This window comes from Vombatus ursinus, unplaced genomic scaffold (assembly GCF_900497805.2).
Source record: "Vombatus ursinus unplaced genomic scaffold, bare-nosed wombat genome assembly UNPS02009205.1, whole genome shotgun sequence".
NCBI classification, from domain to species: domain Eukaryota; kingdom Metazoa; phylum Chordata; class Mammalia; order Diprotodontia; family Vombatidae; genus Vombatus; species Vombatus ursinus.
In genome coordinates, this window is record NW_020948983.1 from 21,613,570 (window position 1) to 21,637,142 (window position 23,573).

The 23,573-nt window shown below is 38.4% G+C and overlaps 1 protein-coding gene across 2 annotated transcripts in view; it reads right to left on the bottom strand.

Annotated features, from left to right (window-relative positions):
- The window catches only part of HOMER2 (homer scaffold protein 2), a 146,746-nt gene that overhangs the window by 50,401 nt on the left and 72,772 nt on the right, over positions 1 to 23,573 (bottom strand). For both annotated transcript variants that reach the window (XM_027851832.1, XM_027851831.1), the window contains exon 2: positions 16,581 to 16,737. In XM_027851832.1, the coding sequence (XP_027707633.1) occupies positions 16,581 to 16,737 (157 nt within the window). The remainder of the gene's footprint in view (positions 1 to 16,580; positions 16,738 to 23,573) is intronic.

Consider the following 23,573-nt stretch of genomic DNA (forward strand, 5'->3'; position numbering starts at 1 on the left):
GAAAGGTGCATTTGACTGAGAAAATCTGACTGAAAAAAATGATTCCTGAGCTGACGAAGTGAAGTTTGTCAACAAATCTGGTATCAATGAAAAAGCACTAAACAATTCTCAAGCAATTTAGAAAAAGGTTCATGACAGAAAAGCCAACACGGATGTTTCACTCACTCTCAGAGTAAATACAAAGCTGAATATTGAAGAATTATCTAAAGAACAAAAAAAAATGATAAGGGGAAGCCATTAAGAAAGAAGTCATCTGAGCCATTTACTTAAAGCTTAACGATACAGCTCCCTCATCACCTAGAGTGTTTTGAACACAGCCGGCAAAGATTTGTCAAAAAGAATTGGAAATTAAGGGAATGTCCATCAGTTGGGGAATGGCTGAACAAGTTGTGGTATATGAATGTAATGGAATACTATTTGTGCCATAAGAAATGATGAGTAGGCAGATCACAGGAAAACCTGGAAAGACTTGTATGGATTGATGCTAAATGAAGTGAGCAGAACCAGGAGAACATTGTACACAGTAACAGCCACATTGTGTGATGAGTAACGTTGATAGACTTAGCCCTTTTCAGCAATGCAAGGATCTAAGACATCTCCAAAGGTCTCATGATGGAAAATGTTATCCACATCCAAAGAAAGAGCTATGGAGTTTGAATGCAGATTGAAGCATACTATTTGCTATTTTTTATCTTCTGTTGTGTTTTGTTTCCTCTTTCTGGTGGTTCCTCCTATTGGTTCTAATTCTTCCTTATAACATCACTAATGTGAAAATATGTTTAATAGGAAGGTAAATGTATAGCCTATATCAGATTGTGAGCTGTCTTGGGGGAAGGGGGGAGGAAGAGGAAGAAAAATGTAAAACTCAAAAGCCTATGGAAGTGATTGTTGATAAATCAAAATAAATTAATTAAAAAAAAAAGATTTGCCAAACAGCAAGAGTTCTACAGTTTACTCCATCCTTTCTTAATAACAACTCTCTGAGATAGGTAGGGGTAGGTATACTATATATCCCTACCTACCTTATGGATATCTGTTGGGCAAAGGATTTTGTAGAAGCAGCTCAGGAAGACCTCAGCTGCAATCTTGCCTCTCAGATATTAAGCAGCTGACTAAACCCAGTAAAATCACCTCTGTCAGTCTCAGTTTCCTCATCTGTAAAATGGCAATAATAAAAGTATTTATCTCACAAGAGTGCAGTGAGGATGAAATGAGGTAATATTTGTAAAACATTTTGCATGCTATTTAATGTTAGCCATTCATTAACATTATCACTGCCATCAAACAGTGACCCAGAGAACATCAAACAGTGACCCAGAGAACAGAATTGATTTGCTCAAGTTCACTGAGCCAGGATTTGAATTCAGATTTTCTCATTCAAAATAGTGCTCTTTTTACTCTCCTACACAGCCTCAGGGAAATTATAAGCAGAGGGCAAATAAATTCACCAGACATTAGATACCAGTAATAATAAGATCTATTCTTTTCTATTTTTGCATATTTAGTTTTTAGATCAGACCTCTGATTTCATTGTATAAGGGGGTAACTGCCCACCTCCCCTCCCTCTGCACACAGTAATACGGCATGCATGGAACTGAGTTGAGCTGAGCTCCTCTGATTCAATGACCAATAAAGGAACTTCTTCATCACCACAAAGGTCAGGTCCTTCAGTGCTGAACCATATGTAACACTCAAATGGCGAGGAGAGCTCACCTCAGCTCTACTCATCCTCTGATGGAAAATTCTCTAGCCAGAGAAGATAGGTTGGGGGACATCCCTGGTTGTCAATATTATAATTAGCATAAAGAATTTCCATTGAATGAACTCCCTCAACTAAAGCAGATATGATTTGAAAAAGGTCTGTGGGTTAGTTGCCTAGGATACCAAGAGATCAAATGACTTACCTAGGATCATGGAGCTTGCCTGTTTCAGTGGTAGCACTTGAACCCAAGTTGCCCTGAGTTAGAGGCCAGCTCTGGGTTTTAAATTAAAGGTTGTTGAACTTAAATTTTAGGTTCTGATACTGAACAGAAGGACAACAGGGATTTTTCTTGATATTTCTATCAGTATTATAAAAATGCTTCTATCATTATTATCTTTGGAAAGTGGTATAGTTAATATGGTAAATAGCAAGGTATATATAGAGACTTATGGTGGATATTAGTAACAACAACTTGCGCACAAGTAGCAGCATTAAATATGCCATCTATCAAATATATAATCAGAAAAAAAAAAGATGGGCTTTTCATCTAGTGAAAACAATTGTCAGATGGACAGTCCAAGAGTTGTAGTAGACATATCAGATATAAAAAGACCCAGAGAGGAGTGTCCAGCACTCTGGGTAGATACTCTATGATAGATTTATGGAAGGACCTACAAATATGGAGATGATGGCTTCAATGAAGAATAGTTAAAAGTCAGGCTTCATCATAATAACCATATTGGAACAACTTTTCTCAGTGAGTTATTTGTAGTACATGAAAAGACAGGCTCTCCAAGGCATTGTGCTTCATATAAACCGTGCTATATAAAGAGTTCTTATAGTTCATTGTACTATATAAATAGTTCTTACAGAACCTGGAAAAAAGAAATCGCCTCTCATGGCAAATTATGGGGTAATGGAAAGCACCAGATTTACAGTCGAGGTTTTACTCCACAAGTTCAGATTATGTCATCATTAGTAAAGGGAGTTCTTAATATGTATAAATGAAAGGACAGAGACTAGAGAAAAAAAAAGACAAAATGCAAAGAGCTTTTTGGCTTTTAAGTAGGGAGTATTTATCCTTGGAGCAGCCATATTAAGGTGACTATCTTCAGGCTAAATCTTGACTCTGTGGGTGCTATTACCTTCAGTTAAGATAAAATGTGAAGAAAAGGCTGTGAGAAGTTTAGCCTTTTATTAGGCCTGTGGCAGAATCAAATCAAAGCCAAGTTCCAAGTGGGAACTGCCCATAACGTACACTCTGGATCCTAAATTACACACTAGCATCAGCACTCTCAAAATCTACAGTACTAAGGAGACTCCCACTTATAAAACAGCTTAATGATTGGGAAATTCAGCTCATATTCATATTCATCTCCAAGGCATCAATAAAACACCAAAACAGGACACCAGTAAACTTAAGTGATCATGGTCACAGCCAAAATAAACTCATTAATTCATTGAACAAAAATTGTTTGTGCTAGGAACAGAGGAAATTACCTTTAAAAAGGTATAATTCACAAGCCTAGGGCCAAGGAGTTTAGCAAGACATCTATTGAATGAAACCCAGTTCTTTTGAGCAATATGATCTGAATGGTTCAGGGCCAACTTCCACTTCAAAATATTTCTTTTAATCATCCTCAATATCTAAAGTTCCACCAAAAGAACACCCTTCTTTAGTTTTCAGGCACCAGTCTCCTGTCAAAATGTAAAAGCCTCATGCAGCTTACTTACCATTGAAATTGGGGAAAATAAGACGCACAGAAAAATACAATTGTTTACATAATCTGAGGCAGTATTAAGTATCCAGAGAGTGATACAGATAATGAGTTGCTACCAGAGAATGGGTGAAGTTGGAGTATATTCTATGTTGTTGTTATTTGTCCTTCATTCTCGAAAAGGACCACGGCATCAGGAAGGTGATGCTATGACTTGCAAATGAACCAGTCTCACTTTCTCCTCCAGAGCCATCTGGGTCCAGTGGATCAGGACAACTTGAGATGGCCCAGGATATAATGGGGGACATTGACCTTTTCAAGCTAAGGTCTTTAACAGGTCTCAGTTTGACTGAGGCAATGCCCATTCATTGATTAAGACTAGGTAAGAAATGAGGCAAAGAATGATTCACTGAATATCCCACATAAGGCCTAATAGAAAGGGGAGACTTGAGTGGACCTTGAAGGCCAGATCAATTTAGGTAAGCTGTCGAGTGAGGGGAAAGAGGAAAAAAAGGATTGCAGATGGGAATGGGTATTCAGGACACAGGGAGGGGACCAGTGTAGCTTCAATGAAGCAGTCATAGACTGCTAGTGCTGACAGGGATCTCAGAGATCACTTAGTGCAATGCTGCCATTTTACAGGCTAGGAAACTGAGGTCTTTCCAGGTGAAGTGACTTGCCTAAGGTCATACAACTAGTATGTGGAAGAAGTAGGATTCAAAGTCAGGTTTCGGACTCCAAAGTCTAAATCCAATGTTTCTTCCACACTATGACTCATGTTGGGAAGAAAGAAATAAGGTTGGAAAGGTGGGTTGGTAATTGATTGTGAAGGGCCTTGAATGCCAAGGTAATGAGTTAGGACTTCAACCTATAAGCAGTAGAGAAGCATTACATGAAAATTATAATCCAAGTACTTATGTTTTCCAGGTATTTAGCCACAGAGAAGAGTGGATAGAATGCTAGGCTTGAAGTCAGAATAGCTAGAATCACATTTTGTTTCAGATACTTATTAGCTATGTGATCAAGAACAAGTGGTTTCAATTCTCAGAGCTTCAGTTTTATCTTCTATAAAAAGTCCTATTTGTATCATTCACCTCACATGGTGTTCAGGAGAAAAGTGCTGGCCAAACCTTACAGTGTTCTATAAAAGTGAGTTGTTATTGTTATTAGGTAGAAGTGGGTCATTGGGCACAACAGACAATAGTGGTGATGATTTGGAGCAAGTGATACATTCAGATTATATGGACTAAACACGAAGAGAAGCTGATGGAGGGATCAATGGTCTGGAATTTGACAGGACAGGTTGATGCCTTCCTTTCCATATATAGGTGACCCTCTCTCATATCCAAGTGCCTAGAGAACATTTTCATTTGGATGTCCAACTAGTACCTGAAATTCAATACCATGAAAAACTGAACTCACTCCCCTATGCTGATCTTGACATCGCATGACCTGAGTATGAATGCTGGATCTGTCTCTTACTACTTGGTGTAACTGAACAAATTACTTGGCCTCTCTGAGCCAGTTTGCTCATTTGTAAAAAGAAGGGCCTGGACTTAATGACCTCTAAGGTCCCTTCCAGGCCTACATCTATGATCTCTGGAATTAGATCCCCTCACCAACTTTCCTATTTCCATTATTTATAAATCATCACAACCCTATACTTTTTCTGATAATAACTGAAAGGGAGAGTCAGCCCAAGTAACCTTGTAATAGTTTGTGTCTGACACCTTTCCATTTCTACAAAAGCATCCCCTATCCTAGTACTCTTTACCCTCATGCTATTCCCTAGTTACCCAGGGATCCCCAATCTGAGACTCCATATGCCTCTACTACATCCTACCCCTAAACAAAACCCAACTGTAGCTATCTGTCAAAAGCCTTGACAAATCCACATCTAGGTATTAAGAGCTTATGAGGTTTAACATATCATGTCTCCTAGAAGTGTTTGCATGTTAATTGGGGACAATTGAAAGAAGGAAATCCTAATGGTGGAATTTCAAGCATCAGGAACCAGTAAGGAAAATGTTTTGGTTGAGATTTTTCCCTGGATCCCTCAAATAACATTATTCAAAGGAATTTGTTTTCTTGTACTAGGCACACCTTCCTGTATCATTCATTCAAGTCTTGTGCATTAGGCCATTTGAAATTTGCAAGACTACTCAACCTTGAGATAATCAAAAGAATATTTGAAGTCAGACACCTCTCTGGCACTTACTAGGTTTGGGACCAAAGGAGTCCCCTTTTTTCCTGGTCCTCACTTTCCTTATCTCTGAAATGGGGATAACAATACTTTAACACTTAACCTCACAGGTTTGCCATGAAGATCAAATTAAATATACACATACACACACACACACATACACACACACACGAGGTACAGAATGGTAAGGCTAAAGTACTACATAAATGTGACTTTTTTTGAGTTCTATTTTTTTTCCTCCTATTTTTAGCTCAGTCTCTGAAACCTGGGAGATCACTTACAGCCAAGAAGCTGTTTAAAGTTAAGAGGACACATTGTTCGATGAAACAACTATTTAAGTTATTAGGTATTTTGTTTTTCCCTGCTGCATTGCCAGAGGTATCTGGCGTTCAGAAATGCCTGCACAACTGCTAAAAGAATCTGCAAGTTAATGCTGCAGCTATTCCAATGGTCAGTGGCCATGGCAGCTGAAGAGTTATTTATAAAGTCAACTTTGTTCACTGCTGTGTTTGCTCATCCAGGGAGCTCATTCTGGTGTGAGATTTCAGTGATTTTTTTTTTTAAAGCTATCACTTCTTCAGTGTCTCATCTCGTTGGGTCATAATATGAAGGATGTGTTTTAATAACCAACAAGAAAAAAATGTTCTCAGCATAGTAATGATTCTGAGCCACAAATGATATAAGTGACATGTGAAACAACAGAATATAAAATATGTCTATAAAGCAGAGAGACAGATTTCTTTTTTAATTCTAGAATTTATATATCCAAATGAGGGTTATTCCTCAAAGTGCTCACCTTGGGAAGATAGCGCTCACTGGTCCAAAAATAGGCTGCCACTTTCCCATTTTCCCACCCCAGGAAAATAAGATCTATTCAAAAAGAACTTCATTCTGCTATTTATTATATTACCTGTGCAACCCTGGACAGGCACTTAATCTCTCTAAGCCCCATTTGTGAGGCTGTGAATTTAGGTAGATTAGATGATCTGAGATTTCTTTGAATTCTAAATCCTATGATACTGTGAACACATACAAATATATACTGAAAAATAACCCAATCAATACCCTTCCTCATATAATCATTCCTATTTTGCTCAATCCCTGACATGCCTACTCCTTACCTGACTTTAACTCTATTGTCTATAGCTTTAGTTCTCACCCTCACTACCACCCTGTATTGCTTTGACCCCTGATCTTTCACTGTGTTTATCATGCCAATACACCATGGCCAAACTTGGAATATAATCAGAGGCTGCTTTCTCTGTTTCCGTTGCCAAGCCCCAAAGTAGAATGCTAAGAAAAGACACAAAGCTGTGCACATCTAGTCTACTGCAAATTGACATTGTCCTGCTTCACCTGAACCCTACAACTGTTAGCAACCCTATTGGTTATCCCTTGGTTTCTTTCTTAATATGTCTACAAAAATTATTTCTCTGACTTTCCTGAAGCTCCCACTCACTCCCACAGGAGCCTGCACTCTTGGCAGGTAACTCTACCACTTTACTCAAGTCAAGGTCATCCATAGCTACCTTATTGTCTAACAGAAATGGGTAAGGGAAAAGGCTGAAGGCAGGAAGACCTGTTACAGGATCACTGTAATAGCCCAAGCAACAAGGGTCAGAATAAGGGTGTGGTAATGGCAATAGTAAGGATAGTAATTGATATAGTAATTGATGAAATTTAGTGACAAAAGAACTGGTAGTATTTGATGATGATTGTATATTAAGGGTGTTAATGAGGGATTTTTTTAAACCAAGTTTTAATTCTAGATGATTAAGAAAGGATAGTATAATCAAATAAATGAATGAATGAAAAAGCACTTATGTTGAAGAAATCGCTAAGCACTGGGAATACAAATATTTTTTTTAAACATAGTTCTTGCCTTCAAGTAGTTTACATTCCAATAAGGGAAGACAACTTCTACAGAGGGGACCAGGGAAATACTTTGCTCTAAAACTTATAGTCAGATAGAGAGCTAAGTGGCTCAGTGGATAGAGCACCTGGCCTGGAGTCAGGAAGACCCAAGTTCAAATCTGGCCTCAGACACTTACTAGCTGTGTGACTCTGGTTAAGTCATTTAACTGTCTTTATCTCAGTTCCTCATCTGTAAAACGAGCTGGAGAAGGAAACCACTCCAATATCTTTGCCTAGAAAGGGGTCACAAAGAGTTAGACAGGACTGAAAATGACTAAACAACAAAAGCCAGATTGAATGGCTGAATGGGATATGAAACAGAAGCATGGTCTGGTTAGTAGGGTCATCTAGTAGATGCAGTGGGATTGTGTTGGACTCAAAGGTGAAAGCTCTGAAAATTAGTGGATTATCTTCAAGTACTGAAACATGGATCCGGAAAGGCTCAGGTATTTTCAAGTGAGAGCAAGACACCCACATGGAAATATCCAATGGACAGTTCTATTAAACAAGAGGTGTAAATGGGGAAATCATCACCATCAAGGTAATCCCTGAAGCCATCAGAGCAGAAAAGCTTACAGAGGAAGAAGCTGCAGAGAGAAAGAAACAAAAGACTGAACCATGAAGGAGGTCTACACTATTAGGGGACTGGGAAAAAACTTAGAAAGGGCACAGTTGGAGAGGTAGGAAGAAAACTAAAATATCTTATAATCACAAAGAGAAGGAGACACTTTCAAGGAAGGGGTTGGTCAACAATGTCAACCACAATAAAGGTGTCAAGGCAAATAGAGGTCATGAAAAAAGTCACTGGATTTGGAAAGAATTAAGTCATTGGTAACTTTAGAGAAAACAATTTAATAAAATAGTAGAGAAAGGAATCAGATCAAAGGGAATTAAGGAAATTAACAGTATCATACGAATAATTGAAAAAAATTTATCCTTCTACTAGGTATCCATCTAGGTACTATCCTATACATTGACACAAACACAAGCGAGAAAGAAAGTTCCTTCCTTCAAGAAGTTTACATTTTAATGGGGGAGGGGGGTAAGAGACAGCACAAAGGGGCTAGAAAGCAAGGAGGGGTGCCATGGTTTGGAAATGCCTGAGAAGTGTCTTGGTGACCTGGTTCTGGCTAAGATAGGTTAAAAGCTCCCCTATGAGAGCCCAGGGTCCCGGGGGCAGAGTCCCAGTTCTGGTGGGAGAGGGATGTGGGAAATGGGCTAGAGTGGAAGCAGTATGTATCTGACAAAAATGTTAATGTGACCTTAGGTTGTATCAGTAGATCTGTAATGGCCACAACAAGAAAGGTAATAGTAGACTCAGTACTGGCCAGGCATTGAGCAAAATGAATGCATCTTGTATTTGTTCTCTCCTAGGAATCATATTTAAAGTGGAATACTAAAAAGCTAGAGGATGTCTAGAGGAAGGTGGATCAGGTTGTGGGGGTATTCAGGACCATGTTAAAGTGAGGGATAATTTAGGAAACCAGTGATTGGTAATTTATGTATCTTCAAATAATTGAAGATCAACATGTGGAAAAGGGAACAGATCTGACTCATACAATCCTGTCTTCTGAAGCTATCCAACATAACAGAGATTTGGGGATCAATGTGGTATAGCTCAAAGTACTGGATTTGAAGCCAATCCCAGACTTGCTTCTTACCACTATGTGAACTTGAACAAATCATGTAAACTTTCTGGATCTTCATTTTCTTTTCTATAAAATGAAGGGGAAGGGAGGTAGATTGCATGATCTCTTGAGCTTTAAAGATTCTGCTCTTGTGAAGCTATAGAGGAGATATGTGCATCAGATAGAAGATTAGACCAGGTGACCTCTAAGTTCTCTGTTTCTCAGAAGCTATGACTCAGGCAGAGTGAGTGGTGAGAAACGGAGGCACTACTCTTTCAATAAATTTGGTTGTGCAAGAAAAGCAAGGAGGGAAATACTAGAGGGGGGAAGAAGTTCAGGTAAAGTTATTATTTTTTTAGATAGTGACCTGTGTATGTCTGAAGGCAGGGGGAAAAGAGTCAAAGGAAAGATTCAATTATTAAAGGAGAAGATACACATGAACAAGATTTCTCAGGAGCTGTCAAGGCATCTTCAGCATCATCAGATCTAAGGCACAGGTAGAGAAGTCAGCATAACAGGAATAAGAGGACTTCCTCTGAAAGTTGAGTGAAAAATGAAATAACTGAAAAAATATATGTCTAGGAAAGTGAAAATGAGTAAGACTATGTTGTATCTAAATTTCATATCTCCTCTATTAATTATCACCATGCTATGGACATTATACACATGAGGCAGCTAGATGGCACAGTGAATAGAGCACTGGCCCTGGAGTCAGGAGGACCTGAGTTCAAACCCAGCTTCAGACACTTACTAGCTGTTTTTGTTTGCCTCAGTTTCCTCATTTGTAAAATGGGCTGGAGAAGGAAATGAGTTTTTTTTTTTGTCAAGAAAACCCCAGATGGGATCATGAAGAGTCAGACACAACTGAAAACAAATGAACAACAACAAAATGCATATTGTACAGATTCAAAAATTTTTGCTGAGTAGATGAATTGAGATATATGAACAATGTTATGCTGGGTAGCTGCCAGACGTGAAATCATTGACCAAGAGCAAATTTGGTAGGGGAAGGAAGAGTGAAAGTGTTCTTGGGCTAGTGATTGTCACAGCGGGTACAATAGGTCAGATGAACAAAGGAATCTGGGGTCATAGTTAAAGCAGCACTGATGTAAATGGTCATGGAGTCTAGGTTGGTGAAGGGATTGAGGTTAACCAAGAGAGGAATTATATTTTAGATAAACTAAGTTGGGTGAAGAAAGTCTTGGTGAAGCCAAGGAATAAAAAAAAAATAAAATAAAACAACCATGAGGGAGGAACTGTGGTTCAGGTTGTGGGATTGACAATAAGTTAAAAAGCCATCACCAAAGAGAGCAATAATGAACCTCAGGATTTTGAAGGTGAACCAGTACCTTATAAACATAAGATTAATGGTATGCTTGTGCCTGTTTGTAATATTTCTGAAGTGGAGATAGAGAGCAGCAGCATTGAGGAGGACATGGGTAACCCCTGACTAATGGGTTACCAATATGAATGTTGACATCATCAAGGATGACAGCAGGGGACAGGATGGAGCCAGGCACGAATACCATCTATTAAGGTAGAAAGGGGTAAGGTAAATAATGATGTCAGTAATTTCAAATGGGTAGTAAAAACAGATAAAATAAATCCCTCAAATAAAATCCTCACATCACAATCCATATTACCGTTCCCTAATTTGGACTTTGACAGACTTTGCTTATCTACTTGCATGCTTCCCTGGCTTCTTCTACCTTCTAGTACTTAAGATTCTGCATGCCCCAAGATCTAATTTGGACAGAGACCAAAAGATCTAATTTCTCCATGGTTTTAGGCCCCCTACTCATTTAAAATAAGTATACTTTGACTGGATTAAAATGGAATAATCCTGGATTTGGATCTGAAGATTTTGATTAAAATCTTGACTTTGCCTCTTATTAGCTATGTAATCATACCTCTACTTCCTTATTGGTAAATAAGAATAACAATTACTCTATTTATATTACAGGGCTATTGGGAGAATCAAATCACAGAGTAGATTTCGCATCAAATGTTTTGTAAATGTAAAACGCATGTAAATTTCAAGTATCTTTACACTTCACAGTATCCATGATTTCATCAATGTGGATATTCCCTCCATCAACAAAGATTGCAACCAATCCCTGCCTTCTCATCCTGTGCAACTCTTATCCATATTCTTCCATAAAGACTCCATCAGGAACCACCCACCATGCTAGAGGCCCCCCTCGAGGACTTGGCACATTTCAATGGGAACCGACAGAGCACATATGGTGTCCCTCTGGGATCCCTCATTTATGCTACAAAGCCAAGCCACCTCCATTTCAGATCCTACATATCTTCAAGGGCATCACTTATTTCACTCCTTGAATAGAGATCATCACAGAAAATATGCTGTAGTTCATTTGTGCCTGACCCCACTTTCCTCCACCGGTTATATAAAACATTACAAATAACATTTATTTTTAAGATTTGTTTATATTCTTTGTTTTTACATCACCTTTATTTCTACAGATATTCTTCCTTCTCTTCCCATAAAGACATTATTTATAATAAAGAATTTTTTAAAAGAAACAGAAAAAAAGTAGTTTGGACAAATTAACAGATACATCAACTAAATTTGATATTAAATGCAATGTTTAGTGCCTGTAGTCCTCAAAGCCATTTCTACAAGGAATGAAGGGAAGTACATTCTCTCATCTCATCTTCAGAACCAAAGCCTGATTATTATAATTACAAAGTGATCAGTTCCATTTTTTTATTCCTTCCCATAATATTGTTGTAATCAGTTTGCATATATAACTTTCCTTGTTCTGCTTACTTCACACTGCATCAATTTATGTTATTTTCTCCATTTTTTCCAAATTTTTTTTTATCATTTCTTAGTGCATAGTACTATACCATTACATTCATGTACCTCAGTTTGTTTAGCCATTTCCCAATCAATGGGCAACTACTTTATTTCCAGTTCTTGACTATCACAAAAAGTGTCTTTATGAAAATTCAGTGTATTTGGGACATTTCTTCCTGCCTGTTGTTCTTAGGGTATATGTATAAGAATGGGAAATATGGGTTAAAGAGTAAGAATATTTTGTGTTTTCTTAGCATAATTCCAAATTGCTTTCCATGATGGTTAGACAAATTCAATGCCCCACCAACAATGCATTAATATACCTGTCCTCTCAGTCCTTCCAAGAGTTGTCATTTTCCTTTACTGTCATCTTTGCCAATCTGATGGGCATGAGTTGTTTTGACTTGCATTTTTCTTATTATTAAGCATTCTTTTTCATTGAAAATACAATTTCATTACAGTAGGACCCTTCCACTGAACACCCTAGTACATTTTTGTAGGTATAGGATTCAATCCTACATCTCCTTATCACTATTCCTTTGACTCCTTAATGTCCAGATTTCAGGTCTACACTCCGCAAATTTTATTCCAATGAACTAAGATACAAATAGTGCTACCCTTCAGCCTTGTGCTGGACCTAGAGATGTATATGACCTTTCTACTGGTATCTAACAAGTTAACTAGCAGAACTTCAAAATGATTTTCCTTATCTCTGATGTGGGCTAATTTCTACCCTGTTCACTGCCCTCTTTTGTATAAGGTAGGCCCTTATCGATAGTCATACTGTCACTAACACTTCACCAAGGCATCTGGGCCACATCCGGTTGTCCTGATCTATATCTCACCACTGGACTCAGATGGCTGTGGAAGAGAAAGTGAGGCCAGTGACTTTGCATAGTCCACTCTAACTTAAATTCAATTCACTTACAAGTCATGGCATCACCTCCCTGAAATCATGGTCCTCTTCGAGAATGAAGGACAAACAACAACAAGAAGCTATAATAGCTCAGCTAACAAGGCTGAAGTACTTTCTCTGGGAAAGTAGTTTTTATCTATAATTAAGTCCAATATATCCCTTGAGAGCACAACACTCCAAATTACAAGTACAAACTCATTTCAGGGGTAGTAGATGAACTAAAAGGATTAGCTGTTAATGGAAGAAAATAGGCCATCCTGAGTCACTACCCTTACTCAAAATGGCTTGGTGACACCCCAGGAGGGCTCAAGCTCAACATCACAGAAATGATTTGGGGTTTAACAGCTAACCAACAATCCCAAGAGAAAGTTTAAAATAAAAAAAAGGTAATTTGCCTATCATTGGGCATATCCAGCAAGTTCCTTTCCAACTCTAAATACTTATGAAAGTTTAAATCCACATGATGTCATCACAGCCTATTAGATCTAATATCAAGAAATATTTCTATACATATCTAAGATACAGCATGGCACAGGGGAAATAAATCAGACTAAGAGTAAGGAGAGCTGAGTTTTCATTTAGTGCTGTCGCTATTTAGCTATCTAGCCTTGGGCAAGTCATCTCTCCATTACGGGCTTCGGTTTCCTCATTTTTCAAGTGAGAAAGTTGGGCCAGATTCTCTCTTTATCTATGTGATTCCATAATTCAAAAAATGTAAGGAAGAATGTTATAAAGAATCACAGAAGAAAAATGGATTATAGTCTACAAGTACTTTGAGGGTACAAGCCTCATCTTACATGTCTTTCTTGGGAATAACAGTGTCCCCCAAATCACCAGATCTGTTTCCAGTCAAAACTCTACAGCTCTTGTTGAGGGGGGAAATCATTGTGAAAAGGGGGTTCACACTCCTCATCACCATCAGTAACAAATGGCCACCAACAATCAGGTAGCCCTGGGAGTGGCAGTATCTCCCAGACCACTGGTCTGGCTTCTAGATCAGTCCTCAAAGCCATCATCAGAGGGAGCAACAGCTGAGGAGCCAAGTCAGCTAACCGGAAGCAGAAAGGTCCCCTGAGGGAGAGACAGGAGGCAGCATGTACCAGGCAAATCAAATCACCACTACCATCACTACTTTAACCACCATTTCCCCTTAGACCTAAATGGAAATAGGCCAGGACTTTGAGCCCAAGAGCCCTAGAGATAGCAATATTCCCCAAACCACCAGACCTGTTTCTAGTTCAGCTCCCACAGCAATTATTGAGGGGATAAGTCACTGTAAAAAGGGATATACATTCTTCATCACCATCAGTGACAACTGCTGACCAAATGCCACCAACATTCAAACAAGCATAGGAGCCCTGGTTGTGGCAGCACCTCCCAAACCACCAGTCTTGCTTCCAGACCATTCCCCAAAGTCACCATCTGAAGAAGTAACTCCAGAGGAGAAGGAGCCACTCATCTCCACCAATTGCCAACAAAATGCCAAACACCAGGCCAGCAAGCCAGCCTAGCTGAAGCAGCATGTGCCAGGCAGGTCAGACAATCACCACCACCATGACCATGATTTCCCCTCAGATACCAATGGAGACAGCCCAGAACTGAACCCAAAGCCTTTGGAATAGCAATGCTTCTAGCCCAGAGTCCTCTGATATCCTGAGAGGCAATCTCTGTCTAGATGCAGCCTGGCAACTGCTCTCGCAACTGTTAACAGTCAGAGCTACTGAAAACCCAGAAAAGAAAGTTCTTGCCACCAAACTCCTTGGCATTATCAAACAGTCCTACATCAGAAACTGATATGATTTTATCAGTGGAAATACCATTAAGGAAGAGGCATTAATAGGTGCTTTGCTACTGCAACCTAAGAACAATGGGACCTTTCCATCTGACAACTCTATTTAGAGTTGGAAAGGAACTTGCTGGATATGCCCAATGATAGGCAAATTACCTTTTTTTTATTTTAAACTTTCTCTTGGGATTGTTGGTTAGCTGTTAAACCCCAAATCATTTCTGTGATGTTGAGCTTGAGCCCTCCTGGGGTGTCACCAAGCCATTTTGAGTAAGGGTAGTGACTCAGGATGGCCTATTTTCTTCCATTAACAGCTAATCCTTTTACATCTATGTAAATTATGTAAAAATCCTATTACATCTATGGAAATCTTCCATATGTATGTTGTTTCCTCCTTTTGAACTTAATTGAGTTTCCTGAGAGCAGGGACTGTCTTGATTTTCTATTTGTATCTCAAAGCACTTAGTATGGTGCTTTGCACACAGTAAGCAATTAATAGATGCTTCACTCATTCTTTCAAATCCTTTGGAGTCCAGTGACATGCAGCTAGGTACACAGAACCTTGAAAACTTTCTATAACTGAAGAACTTAAGTCTTAAGGCACAAGGTCACTACATAGTAGATTGGGATCTAGAATTTTTTTATTTAAATAATATTTTGTTTTTCCCTCAATCAATTGGGATCTATTATTAATCCAGATGACCTTCAAATAAGTTACTGCAATAATTCTCAAATTGGAGAGGGAAACACAGCCAGCAATTACACTTGTTATGGATCTGCCACATCCAATTCAGACTGCTCAGACTTTATTGTGTTAAACAATGTTATAGAAAGATTCATCTGACACTGATATAATGGATGACCTGGATATGGAATGGAATATGGAGAGGAGGAATCTAGTTAGGAGATTTCTCTAACAGTCCAAGCATGAGATAGTAAGGATTTAGAGACCATGGTGGTAGTAACAGGAATCAAAAGAGGAAAAATAAAAGACATTTTGAAGACTTGAAAAGCTTAGTGACTAAGTAATTATTGGGTGAGAGAGAAGTAGGATTCAATAACAACTCCCAGTTTTCATCTGAGAGACTAGAAACACAGAAATAGGAAAATCAAGGAAGAGGAAAAGGTATTTTTTGTTGTTGGGAAAGTGAGAGGGAAGGTTAGAGATGACAGGTTTAGTTTTAGATATGTACAGTTTGATGTGATATAGGCTAAGTGGAAAATGTCTAGAAGACAAAAGGACTGATACTCAGAATGAGGTTCAGGGCTGGAAACGTAGATTACGTAATTCTTGAGTTCAGTTTCATATGGTTTTTAATTACTTTCTACAGAAACATTACATCATACAAGCATATGTGTCAGATTTGTGATTTCAAGGAACAAGATAAAGTTGTTACACACAGTTGATCTAATTATAGCACATTTTAATAGTATACAAACCCATTTAGTGGACATACTCACTTAAACACAAAAAATCAGATGTGTCCCAACACACTGCCATTCTGGATCTTGACATTAACTCAATCACACAGTTAACTGCAATGCAGGCAATCTTATCTTTCCAAGTAATAGGCAAATTATGAATGACCAGCAGATATGAGTAGCTGTACAGTTCTTCATCGCACTAAAGCAGACAAAAGGGTCTGGGGTCTTTTGCTAGGTACCTTTGAGTAGCCAATCAGGAGAAGGTCAAATAAGACTTAATACAGGGGTAAGTAAAAATCTCTTTGCAGTCAGGGACTGTACTTGTGAATATTCATCAGTCACTCTAGTGGTCTCTACTTGTATTTAGCCCTATCTCCCACCTTCCTCTGAGTGAAGGAGCTCTGGTGTAATCAGCCTTCATCAACAGGTAGGCAGGTCACGAGCATGCTAGTGCCCCCTCCTACCTTCGCTCCGTCCACACTGATAATCCGATAGCTGTTTCTTGTGCTGTCATAGAAGTAAGAAACGGTGACTGCCTGCTTGCTTGCAGGCATCCAGTTCTTCTTAGTGGTGGGGTCTATTTGGAAGACATGTGCTCTGGTGGTGAAGATGGGTTGTTCTCTGGAATAGGGAGGGATAAGAGAAATAAACACTTGAGTTTGTGGAAGATGACATATTCCCTGCTTTTTCAAAGCTTGACATAACAACAAGATTAAAAGAAGCTTGCCTTCAGTAATACTGGAATTAATGAATCTCAGGAACAAAGCCAAAACAATGTTAAAAAAAAATATTAATAAATCATTCAAAGAAGTTTGTTGGTTGCTAGTTGTTATTGTGTGTGTGTGTGTGTGTGTGTGTGTGTGTGTGTGTGTGTGTGTTTTAAGCAGGTTGTAAAATTGCTGGGAGCTAGGGAAGTCAATTGATAATCTTAAATAATTTTATATGTTGTTGGTTTTTTTTTAAACAACCTTGAGCTTTAAAGGCCTGGGTAAAGACAGGAGTCAGGAGATGAAATCCATGTGCTTCTTCTTAGCCTAAAGGTTGGAGTTATCAACAAATACATCTCTTATCCTGCATAACTCGTGTCCCCAAAGCCCCACTCAAACCACCTGCCAATGCAGAGAAGCAGGCCCGCAGGAAAAAACTCTGGTATGGGGGTATGGCCTTGGACTACTCATTTAACTACTGTGGGCCTCAGTTTTCTTAATAGAGTATAATAGAGAGTTGAACTAGATTATCTCTTTCCAGCTCTAAATCCCTTTATCCTATGACATAATGTTTTGTTTTCTTCAATGAATAGTTGTGGGTTATGTCATTCCCTTTTCCCTCCTCCCTTTCACAACCTTTCCCATTTCTATTTGTCAGAGGCACCACCATTCTCTCAGACATGTCATCTTTGACTCATCCTTCTTCATCTCTATCCAGTGAGTACATAGTATAACTATTTTTTGCTTCCAAAGTTCTCTGTCCATCCCTCTTCATTCCTACTACCACCCCACCCCCCAGTCCAGTCAAGGCTTCATCTTCTTATACCCAACTTACCACTTGTTTAATAGCCTCTCCGAGATATCTCACATACCACTACCAAACTGATATCTTCCTACCACACTCCCTCCTTCATACAGGCTGTCCTGCAAATGGAACTACATTTTCTTCCCCTTGCTTGCCTGTGTCCAATTCAAACACCTTTGTTTAAATTTCTGAAGCTCCTTGATGAGTTGGTCCCATCCCACCTGTCCACGTTTATTTGCTACTATTCTTCAACATGAATACACCGTTCTACTCAGGCCAATTTCCTCATTATCCAAACTTGCCATGATATATTCTTTCCTTTATGCTTCTGCTCATGCTTTTCTTCTCCCAGGAAAGTATACCCTTCTTTTCTACCTAGTCAATTCCTACACATTCTTCAAGGTTCAGGGCAAGCCCTACCTTTTTCCAAACTTCTATTATACTAATAGTCTATACTATGCCACACTTAGTTTTTCTCTATTTCGTATCTTGATTATCCATCATAAAGGACTTAAGAATAAAAATGACTGCCTTTTATTTCTCATGCATTCTTCATCTGGCCTAACCAAGTGCTAGACACAAAAGTAATAAATGTTCATTAGATCCTTGATTGATAGTCAGTCATCCAACAAGAATTTATTAAGTTCTTGCTATGTATGTGGGGTCACAGATTTAGAAATAGAAAGGATTGCAGCATTCATCTGGTCCAAACTCCTCATTTTATTCCAGGAACTGCTTCATGAATTAAAGTCCCATTAAGAAATTAATACTGAGGCAAAGTTTGGGGAGAGGCACATGTCTCTTCAGACTTTGCCTCTAAATTTCCCAAGGATGGATCAAGTTCTACTGAATCATGGAAATACAGATTGGAGAAGGTCTACTACCCTGGAACTTCTGAGTCCACCCGGGAATTTAGAAAGTAACAATCTTAAGTGCAATGTTTTAAAATTAAGAACTTGTTAGTATGAATGTGTTCACTGTAACATTATTATACAGTTATTATACTCAATTAAGCTGACAAGTCAGTTTTCATTCCAGTTAATTTATATTTCATTATGGCTGTCTGTTGTCAATTCAAGTATAGTATTTCTTAAAAGATCCAGAAATAATGAGATCCTGTCAGATGGTTAATTGAGGAAGAATGAAGAAGTGAAGGAATATATTAGAATATCTCTTTGATCCTTCCTCTTTTCTTCCTTCAAAGTGAAGGAGAAGTATTTGGTTAGATGGAAAGAAACTGGGCTTCACTGGACTAGCCTTGTTTGGGGTGACTGCCTTAAATCTGGAAAACCCAAACCAAGTCTGATAGCTTTACTCATGCTGTTCTTTGACTGTTTAAAGCCTCTACCCTACCTATACCCCGTCCTGCCTTCCTATTCCAAAATCCCTTCCCTTCTTCAGGTCCCATTCAAGTTTCCTATTCCTATTTCCTTAGTGATCTTGAGCAAGCAGTATTCTGATTAGCAAAGCAATTCTAAATAAGGTCTATTTTCAGCTTCTACTTCCTACTTCATTCCCAGCTACCCACCTAGACTTCCCAAGAGTCAAAATACATCAAATTGGCCCTGTAACCAAACACCATTAACTTCTGAAAGCAGCTAGGGACCCAATGGAGCTCAATAAAAACCAAAGTAGTCACTAGTGGAGAGAACATACACTGTCATAATAATCCCCAAGACAATTAGAATGATCAATCTGCAGGCATGAATGGCCTCCTACTTTCAGTTGCCTATCTTGGGAAAGTTGCTCTTAAAAATTTCCCTTTAAAATTTGGTTTCAGAAATCTTTCTGTAAGCAGATTAATATTTTAAACATGTTAATTTGAAATATGGGAGTCCTACTTAATTAATGCTAACATAAAAGTACCATAGTATTACCTTGCCCCTTAAAATGTTGAAAAATTTTTCATTTTTTGAAGATTTTTACATTGGAATATAATAATCTATTGGACTTGCTGAATAATATTCATGTTGAAATTTATGATTATTCTGAAAAATAGCATCTGATAGTTTCCTTTAGTTATAGGTTAGAAGCCCCAAAGCATTGTTACTGCTATAATGTTTCAGTGATACAAACACTATTAAATATTGAAATTAATTTCTATAAAATAGTTGGTAATTTCACTAAAGAATCAATCATAGGATTATAGGAACATAGATCAAGAGTTGGAAGAGACCAGAGGTCATCTAAACAAGTAATTTCTCTGTTTCCTAATTGAAGCATAGTTATTGAATTTAATACAAGTCAGCCCATGGGCTTCAAACATAAAAACTGTTAGTATTTAAAGCTATTCAGTAACCTAGAGCACTAGTTCTTGAGTTAACACTTGGGCTAGGTTTTTTTCATTGCTTCAAATATTTATTGAATGCCTATTTTGTGCAAAGCTGCAATCTGACAGGACTTATATAAGACGCTGATCCAATAATCAAATTATAAATATAAGTACCTCGTTTTCTGGAATGTATTAATAATTTACCAGTATTCTTAACAACGATCACTGTAGCATGTCTTATATTTCCAAGTACTTGAACTGATATCATCCCTCTGAGGTAGTCAGAGCATATATTTTCATTTTACAGATGAGGAAATTGAAGCTCAGAGGGATTACAGTACTCTACCCAAATTTACGTGGCTAGTAAGACACAAAACTAAGGTCCTCACCTGCATCATACTGCAGGGTAGAACAATGCAAATTATACAGGGAGATAGATTTTGGCTCAACATAGGGAAAGCTTCTTAATAATGAGTTGTCCTAAAGTCAAATGCTTCTTTGGGAATCATGAGTTGCCTTTCAACAGAGGTCTTCAAGCAGAAGTTGGATAACTACGTGTAGAGGTTATTTTAGATGGCCTTCATGACTCAAGTAGGGTCTGGGCGATATGAACTCCAAAGTCTCTTCAATTCTAAAGCTACGTTAGGGATCTAGGATTCATTATTTACTTTTGTATATTTGATGTTACTTTGGTTAGCAGTTAACTGTGTTTCATACAAAGTTTCCCCTTTTTGATCACAGAATGCATGGAAGAAAGAGCTCTGGCTTAATGGGAGATCCAGGTTTGTAGATCTGACATTCACTGGTTATCTGACCACAGGAAAGTCACATACTTCTGTGGCCTTACCTTAAGAGGCTAATAATGGTTGCACTGCCCATTGCATAAGGCAGTTATATGGAAAGCAATATCATTTATGACCTAACCGTAATCTTTAAATCTTATTTCAAGGCTCTCTGATCTTTCAGAGCCAATTATTAAGATCCATTACCAGGGAATTCTACTCCCACTAAAGCACACCCTTCTCAATTCTCCACGACACCAGCCTAATAGAGTTGCTCTATCCCACTTTCCTATACTCTATAATAAACTCCTTCAACAGCTACTGTTCTCTCCTCCCTCTACTCCATCCTTCATACAAATGCCAGAACATTCTCTTTCACATAGATAGAGTTATGCCACCATTCTCCTTAAAACTCTCAAGTTTGAATTTACTCCCGTGAAGTTCAAACACATCTGACTGATATTCAAGGCCTTCCCTACAATCTAGTACCATGCCACCTTTCTAGCCCTATCTCATATAATTCCTTGCCATAAACTTTGTGTCCTAGTTAAACTAGATTACTTTTCCTACCCTCTCTCCATAGATTCTCACACATACCTCTGCACTTTTGCTCCTACTGCTCCCTAGGTCAAGAAAACATTTCCTTCCTATCTCTGTGACAACTTCTGTCCATTCTTCAATGCCCAACTAAAATGCTACCTTCTCCAGGAAATCTTTGGTCTGATTAAATCTTTCCCCTCACACATCACAGAATGTTATTTGGTAAATGATGCATTTGCTCTATGATGTTGTAGATGTGTTTAGTATTGTCCAATTCTGAGTGAGAGTCCATAGTTCTGACTTGGGTTCTGATCCCAACTTTGCAATTTAGTACTTCTATAATCTATGCAAGTCCAGTAAAACAGAAACACCATGAGGGCAGGGACAATTTCATTTTTGTTTTTGTATCCCCAGCTCATTCTATATAGTAGGTACCGAATGGATATTTGTCAAAGTAAACTAAAGTCACTTTCCCCCCATGGGCTTTAGTTTCCTTCTAAGCAAAATAAGGAGATGGGATAAGATGATTTCCAGATTTATTAGGATTTAAACACACGATCCTGTTAGACTGCAGGTTCCCCACCCCTGTACTAGACTATAAACTACCTGAAGTCAGACACCGTGTCACAAAGTCATAGAATCAGGCCTGGAAGGGTCCTTAGAGGCCACCAAGGCCAGCCCTTCATTTTTCAGATGAGGTAGACGGAGGTCAAGTAACTTGACCAGGGTCACAGGGCTAGTAATTATGTGCAGCAAATCTGAACTTAGGTGAACTTTCTGACTCTAAGCAGGGCTCCATACCCAGAAAAAAAAAATTCTCCTGCCTGTGGGCAAGTCAGTTAGCCTCTTCTTGCTATAGGCAACCCTCTAAGATCATAGGTTCCAGAGAAAAGTACAGAACTGCATTGGTGGAGTGAGTAGCCTCCCCTAGGCATATTCTATCCTAATGAAATCACAATTCCTATCCCTAATATATTGCCATAAACCTTAAAACACTATACATATTTTGAATAAATACATCATTCCTAACTGATAAAGTTTCTTAACAACAGAATATATCATTAGAACCCCTCCCCTTTGATGGAGGCACTACTGCATAGACTTCAAACAGAATATCCAGCAGGCTAAAAACTACCAGTGCACCAACATTCATGGTGAAATCTATGGTTATTTTAAGAATAGCTACTGCTAGTTTCCTCTAGTTATTGATACAGGAAGGCATCAGGGTTAGAGGCCCTGGAGCGTCAGAGCTGCTTTAATGTTTTAGTGATACAAACACCATTAAACACTAAAATTATTTTCTTAAAATGTTATTTTCACTAAAGAACCATTATAGGATTATAGGAGCATTGATCAAGAGCTGGAAGGGACCTTTGAGGTCATTTAAACAAATATTTCTCTGTTTCCTAACTGAGGTATAAAGTAATTGAATTTGGAGCTAGAAAGGGCCTTGAAGGTCATCATCAAGTACCTTCATTTTCTGAAAGAGGAAACTGAGGCCCAGAGTGGTAAAGCAACCAACCCAAAGTTGTATAACTCATTAATGGAACTACTGCTACTAGATCCCAGACCTCCTGACTCCTGGGGTTCACTGTTTTTTCTATTATCCTTCACACACACACACACACACACACACACACACACACACAGTATTTATTTTTATAGCTTTCTAGTCAAAGATACTATCCATATTATAATATTACTACTTACTAATTTATCATTTGGAACTGAAATAATCAGAACAAATAGGAAACGAGGAATTAAATTACACTAAGCCTCATTACCAGAAAGCCTCCTTGGTAAAAGAGACAGTAATAAGAATGGGAATAATCTAACCTTCCACACTGAATAAGGCAAAGTGGAAAAACAATGTAGCCCCACACTATGACTTGGAACTAGATGAGCAGCCCAACAAATGAGTCTACAAATATGTTTTATCTTGAGCAAGTGCTATTGATGAACAATGAGCTAAGACTAAAATCGATAAGGGGAGCAAGCTAGGTTGTATTGGGGAAACTGGGTGATGTTTTTGACGATCCTCAGATGCTCACTGACACAAACATCCATTTCTTTAACACTAATATTCTTCAATGAGGCTACATGACTATGAATCATGGAAAATGATTATCTTGGGAAAATCAAGATTACAAGTAACCGAAGGATGAAATGCACGTAGTGGGCTTATGCTGCAGGGAAAGAACGTAGGGGAAATTTAACTGAGGATATGTATGGCCACGAAAGTCTGTTTATGGAAGACGAATGAGAAATAACAGATGGGCAGCTTGACTGCTACTCTGGTTCTTTCTTTCTGACATATTAAAAGACTCACAGGAAAGCTGTTTAGTGAATTG